The 6,877-nt window shown below is 44.5% G+C and overlaps 2 protein-coding genes across 2 annotated transcripts in view; one reads left to right on the forward strand and one right to left on the reverse strand.

The window, feature by feature from the left end:
* The window catches only part of lipf (lipase, gastric), a 5,138-nt gene extending 4,845 nt beyond the window's left edge, over positions 1-293 (reverse strand). The window contains exon 1 of the mRNA XM_063893278.1: positions 113-293. The gene's annotated coding sequence lies outside the window, so the exon portion shown is untranslated. The remainder of the gene's footprint in view (positions 1-112) is intronic.
* A 421-nt stretch (positions 294-714) lies between these two features.
* On the forward strand, positions 715-6,361 carry rnls (renalase, FAD-dependent amine oxidase). The gene is made up of 7 exons (XM_063893279.1): positions 715-972; positions 1,778-1,883; positions 2,101-2,246; positions 2,403-2,561; positions 5,259-5,432; positions 5,518-5,690; positions 5,779-6,361. Exons 1-7 carry the CDS (start codon positions 855-857, stop codon positions 5,938-5,940), a joined length of 1,038 nt encoding a protein of 345 aa, XP_063749349.1. The 5' UTR covers positions 715-854; the 3' UTR covers positions 5,941-6,361.
* Positions 6,362-6,877: the final 516 nt, after the last annotated feature.

The following is a 6,877-nucleotide window of genomic DNA, read 5'->3' on the forward strand; positions in this document are numbered from 1 at the left end:
AAAAATAACTCGGTCAGAGCCAGAGGCAGATGTACAGACTGTTGCAGCTGCAGTTACTGAGGACTTTAAACACACACATACTAATACATGATAAGGGAGAGTAGAGCCTCACCTGTCAGCTGATCTCTGATATTCTGAAACTCCTCGACCAGCTGATCCCGCTTTTAAGGGCGGAAGAAACTGGACGTGACGTCAGAGGAAGCACTTCTCTGTGATTGGTCGAATGAAAACTCCTCGGTGTTATTCAACAGTTTGTTTTCAGACCAAAGTGTAAAATCTGATCTAATCAAACAGACAGAGACCGGAAACACAAACATCAAAGAAAATAAACTCAGTACATAAAATCGGGGGAAAAAGTCTGCAGATTTTAAACAAAAACGGATTCTTTTTTTACATTTTAATAAAATACAGAACACATAATAACATGTATCTCACTGAAAATATGATCTTTATTAAATAAATAAACTGTACTAATAAAGTTTAAAGTTTCAGAGTTCAGTTTGAGTTTCTGACCAGCCTTCACAATAAAAGCACGATTGTTGTTCCTTACATATATAATAGTGTAACAGTTTTGATGAAATGTTTTCTCAGTTATGTTTCTTGACCTTTTATACAATTTAAACGTTGTTTTGTCTAAACGAGCAGTTCTGAAAATATATGGTTTTATATAAATGACGGTGTTATTTTGGTGTCTGACACCCCGGGATAGTTTTGTTTGTCCCTCTCTGCAGCAGTTCTGTAACGCAGGAGGCGGGTCTAACTCGTAACTGCCCTTAACCCTCTATTCTTTATATCAACGCTCCGGTTTAACCCGGGTTAGTCTGTAGAGTTTGCTCCGTTAGCGAGCTAACATCATGTCCCGGGTTCTGATCGTGGGAGCGGGACTGACAGGAAGCCTCTGCGCATCTCTTCTGCGCAGGGAGCTGCAGGACAAAGTAAGGATCGAGGTCTGGGAGAAGTCCAGGGGCTCAGGTGAGTCAGAACCAGGTCCAGAAACATGAGGGTGGGCCGGAACCTGGTTAGGAAACATGTCACAGAAAAAGTTCACACTGAACCAGAACATGAAGGACCACCGTCCCTGTACCAGTAGACCGGCACCGTCCGTTCGGCTGGGTCATGAACCCCTCTGAGTATTACAGTAACACACTGACAGGTTCAGGCTGGAGGAGAAACGGGGGGGTTCAGGTGCGCTATGTAGCAGTTTTCTGAGGAAGCAGACTCATTCTGAAAAAGGTCAAATCCTGAGAAGAAAAGTCATTCTTAAGTAAAATTCTGGTGAAAAATTCCAACGTTTTGTTTTGTGTGAAAATCTGGGAAACATTCAAATGATGAGAAAAAAATGTAATGATGAAGGTAAAGCGAAATATCAAAAAAGGTCCAAAGCCAAATATGCGAAAAACTTACATTCTGATAAAAAAAGTCAACATTCTGATTAGGTCAAACATGTAAAAGGAAAAAGCAAATTGTGAGAAAAATCAACCAATTTGAAAAGATGTATACCTGTGAGTATTAAATACTACACTAACAGGTGTTATGCTGGTAAAAAATGTCATACATTTCTGAAGAAAAAAGACAAATGATATAAAAACAATTCTGAGAAAAAAGGGGAAATTTAAATTCTGAGAACAAGTCAAATAAATAAATGAGAAATTAAGTCAAGATTTTAGACAAAATCAAAAGCTTGAGGAAAAAAAGTGAAATAAGGTTTATTTTTAGATTTTAATCCACGTATAACAGAAGGTCTGTCTGTCTGTCTGTCTGTCTGTCTGTCTGTCAGGTGGCAGGATGTCCACCAGTCGCCCCCCCGACCCATCCTCTCACTCAGCTGATCTGGGAGCTCAGTACATCACCGCCACATCGGCCTACAGCAAGTCTCACCACAGGTAATGCAGAGCAACACCTTCAGAGTATTCCACTGTCCTACGGTCCTTGAACTAATCACGTGGGACAGATATTCCACCCTGAGTGTTGTCTGCAGGTGTGACCCTGAGTGTTGTCTGCAGGTGTGACCCTGAGTCTTGTCTGCAGGTGTGACCCGTGTTGTCTGCAGGTGTGACCCTGAGTGTTGTCTGCAGGTGTGACCCTGAGTCTTGTCTGCAGGTTCTACTCTGAGCTGCTCTCTGCGGGGGTCCTGCAGCCCCTCGATGCATCTCGTGTTGAAGGTCTGAAGCACAGAGACGGCAGCCAGGACTTCATGACCCCGCTGGGGATGGGAAGCGTTGTCAAACACTTCCTGTCTGAGTCAGGTACACGTCTGTCTGTCTGTCTGTCTGTCTGTCTGCTCGGCCTGTCCACCCGTCTGTCCGTCTGCTGGGCCTGTCCGCCCGTCGGCCCGTCCACCCGTCTGTCTGTCTGTATGGTAAACGTCCAATAAGAAGAGACCGTGTGATTTCTCCGGTCAGGAGCTGACGTGTTCTTCGAGCGTCATGTGACCGGCCTGTTCCGCCGCGGTGCATCATGGGAGGTTCAGAGGAGGGGGGGGGACAGCGAGATGTTCGACGCCGTCGTCCTGACGATGCCAGTCCCGCAGATCCTGCAGCTGCAGGGAGACCTGGGAGAACGTGAGACGCACGCACACACACACACACACACACACACACACACACACACACACACACACACACACAGTTCTACATATATCTTTGATTGAGATTAGATCTGATGAAGACAGACAGCCTTCAGTCCTTCAGGTCTCTGCTGTGCAGTGACCTGTAGTTACACACAGTAAAGTATTAGTACACACAGTAAATCGTATTAGTACACACAGTAAAGTATTAGTACACACAGTAAATCGTATTAGTACACACAGTAAAGTATTAGTACACACAGTAAAAGTATTAGTACACACAGTAAAGTATTAGTACACACAGTAAAGTATTAGTACACACAGTAAAGTATTAGTTCACACAGTAAAAGTATTAGTACACACAGTAAAAGTATTAGTACACACAGTAAAAGTATTAGTACACACCGTAAAGTATTAGTACACACAGTAAAGTATTAGTACACACAGTAAAGTATTAGTTCACACAGTAAAAGTATTAGTACACACAGTAAAAGTATTAGTACACACAGTAAAAGTATTAGTACACACAGTAAAAGTATTAGTACACACAGTAAAGTATTAGTACACACATTAAAAGTATTAGTACACACATTAAAAGTATTAGTACACACAGTAAAGTATTAGTACACACAGTAACAGTATTAGTACACACAGTAAAAGTATTAGTACACACAGTAAAGTATTAGTACACACAGTAAAGTATTAGTACACACAGTAAATCGTATTAGTACACACAGTAAATCGTATTAGTACACACAGTAAAGTATTAGTACACACAGTAAAGTATAAGTACACACAGTAAAGTATTAGTACACACAGTAAATCATATTAGTACACACAGTAAAGTATTAGTACACACAGTAAATCGTATTAGTACACACATTAGTCTGCAAGCAGCTGCAGGGACACGGTCTGGCCACAGGGGGGCAGCGGCTGACTGTAAAACACCTGAAATGTTCTCCGGGCTTTTACTTTGAAGAGGAAAGACTGCTTCCTGTCTGTCTCCCTCTCACAGGATCGATACTTGTCTCTGATTGGTCCTTGGTTAACACACACTTCTTGTTAAAAGCTGCATAAATGTGTGTGTGTGTGTGTGTGTGTGCGTGCGTGTGTGTGTGGATGATGTCATCTTCTGCTTATCTGATTGGATGACAGGGGACAGCGCCCATTTCCTCCCTGCTGACACACTCAGGTTATTAATAGATTGTGTGTGTGTGTGTGTGTGTGTGTGTGTGTGTGTGTGTGTGTGTGTGTGTGTGTGTGTGTGTGTGTGTGTGTAGGATGTGAATCATGGAAATGATTCTGAGAGTCTGCAGAAGATATGAGGAAAGATGGAGGATAAAAGCATGTTCACAGTCTACATGTTACATGTTACCTACATGATCTACACTGATATTTATGTAGAGGCCTGCAGCTGAAGGTTATTGTCATCATGAATCTGCAGATTACTTTCCAGATGAATGCTTCTCATGTTTCTGCTCGCTGTGTTCAGGTTCAGAATCATCAGCATTACATGTGAAATGTTTCTCTCTGAGTTTCTGCTGTTCTTCAGACTGTGAGCTAACTGCTACATCTGCAGCTAACAGCTACATCTAACTGCTACAGCTAAAGCTAACATATACGGCTACAGCGAACTGCTACATGAAGAAGAAGATGAAGATTCAACTTTATTGTCATTGCACAGAGTACAAGTACTAGGACAACGAAATGCGGTCTCTGCATTTGACCCATCCTAGTGTTAGGAGCAGTGGGCTGCCATTATGTACGGCGCCCGGGGAGCAGTGTAGGTAACCAGTGTCTTGCTCAGGGACACCACGGTGGCACTAGGTCTTTCGGGGACTTGAACTGGTGACCTTCCAGTTCCCAGGCCAAGCCCCTATGGACTTTGCCACCACCTGCAGCTAACAGCTACATCTAACTGCTACAGCTTAAGCTAACATATACAGTTACAGCTAACTGCTACATCTGCAGCTAACACCTACATCTAACTGCTACAGATAAAGCTAACATATACAGCTACAGCTAACTGCTACATCTGCAGCTAACACCTACATCTAACTGCTACAGATAAAGCTAACATACAGCTACAGCTAACTGCTACATCTGCAGCTAACAGCTACATCTGCAGCTAACAGCTACATCTAACAGCTACAGCTAAAGCTAACATATACAGCTACAGCTAACTGCTACATCTGCAGCTAACACCTACATCTAACTGCTACAGATAAAGCTAACATATACAGCTACAGCTAACTGCTACATCTGCAGCTAACACCTACATCTAACAGCTACAGCTAAAGCTAACATATACAGCTACAGCTAACTGCTACATCTGCAGCTAACACCTACATCTAACTGCTACAGATAAAGCTAACATATACAGCTACAGCTAACTGCTACATCTGCAGCTAACACCTACATCTAACTGCTACAGATAAAGCTAACATATACAGCTACAGCTAACTGCTACATCTGCAGCTAACACCCTACATCTAACAGCTACAGCTAAAGCTAACATATACAGCTACAGCTAACTGCTACATCTGCAGTTAACTGCTACAGCTAACAGCTACAGCTAACTGCTAGAGCTAACTGCTAGAGCTAACTGCTAGAGCTAACAGCTACAGCTTACTGCTACAGGCTGTCCCTGGAGACTTGGTAAATGAATATAAATCTGTGTGTCTTCCTGCAGTGCTGCCCCCACCCCAGCTGCAGATGCTGTCCAGCATTCAGTTCTCGTCTCGTTTTGCTCTGGCACTCTTCTTCCCCCCCAACGCCTCCTTCAGTTTCAGCTGGGCTGCGCGCTACGTTAGCGACAGCAGCGCTATTGTGTACATCTGCGCAGACGCCGCTAAACGCAACGCAGGTAAACAAACAACGCAGGTAAACAAACAACAACAACGCAGGTAAACAAACGTATTTAAGTGTGTGTGTGTGTGTGTTTGTGCAGCCCCCCTTTCTCGGCCCCTCCCTCGTGGTTCACAGCAGCGGGCAGTTTGGCCTCGCTCACCTGGAGAGAGACGCCACTGACGTTCAGCCAATCCTGATGCAGGAGCTGCATCGGCTACTTCCTGGTCTGCCTCAGCCAATCAGCATCAAGTGTCACAAGTGGAGGTATTCCCAGGTTAGTGACGCTCACAACCCGCCCCTCCCCTCGAACTGCACCTGTGAGATATTGATATATATTGACCCCCCCCCCCACTCACCCCCAGGTGCTGACCGCGGTGCCGGGCTCTCCGGGTCACATGACTGTCCTGCAGCACCCCCCCCTGCTGTGCGCCGGAGACGCTTTCACACACTCCAACTTCGATGGCTGCGTGGAGTCTGCACTGAGCACGCTCAGAGCGCTGAGGGGGTGGCTCACTGACCAATGAAGAGACTATTTAGAGATCAAGGATGCGGGTTTCCCGTGTTGGTCCCTGAAGGCACCATTTCCCTACTTCTGTTGGTCCCTGAAGGCTGCATCTCCCTGGTTCTGTTGGTCCCTGAAGGCAGCATCTCCCTGGTTCTGTTGGTCCCTGAAGGCAGCATCTCCCTGGTTCTGTTGGTCCCTGAAGCAGCATCTCCCTGGTTCTGTTGGTCCCTGAAGGCAGCATCTCTTGGTTCCAGTGGGATTCCTCCGTGTGATTTTGAATTGTAATCTGGAACACGTCAGCAGGATGTCTCCATTCCTGAAGTTAAGCCTGATTGGATCTGAAGTTAATTAATTGTCTGACGTTAAACTTTATAATCAAACTCTTTAATGAGTCTGAATCTTTGTGTGAAACATTAAATATAATATTTGGATGAAACGTTTCTTGTGTTTTGTCTCTAAATGAGGTTTCTTTGTATAACGAGCGATTAGTCTCGTTTATCTTAAAAAACCTAAGCATTCAGTTTAAACCAGAACAACTCTAAAGTAATATTCATTAGATCTTTTTATAGATGCAGATAAGATTGTGTGTGTGTGTGACCTATTTCTCCTCCGTTCTCCGTCGTTTGGATAGTGCCGCTGCAGCAGTGCATTGTGGGAGGAGAGGTTATCATTTCTGCCAAGTCACTGGTAGATTTCTCTCTCTCACTCTCTCACTCACTCACACACACACACCCCATGCTTTAATGTCTCTACTGGGACATGTCTCCATGCTCTGTGTCTCTACAGGGACATGTCTCCATGCTTTAATGTCTCTACTGGGACATGTCTCCATGCTCTGTGTCTCTACAGGGACATGTTTCCATGCTTTAGTGTCTCTACTGGGACATGTCTCCATGCTTTAATGTCTCTACTGGGACATGTCTCCATGCTCTGTGTCTCTACTGGGACATGTCTCC

The sequence above is a fragment of the Eleginops maclovinus genome, chromosome 10 (genome assembly GCF_036324505.1).
Source record: "Eleginops maclovinus isolate JMC-PN-2008 ecotype Puerto Natales chromosome 10, JC_Emac_rtc_rv5, whole genome shotgun sequence".
In the NCBI taxonomy this organism is placed as follows: Eukaryota; Metazoa; Chordata; class Actinopteri; order Perciformes; family Eleginopidae; genus Eleginops; species Eleginops maclovinus.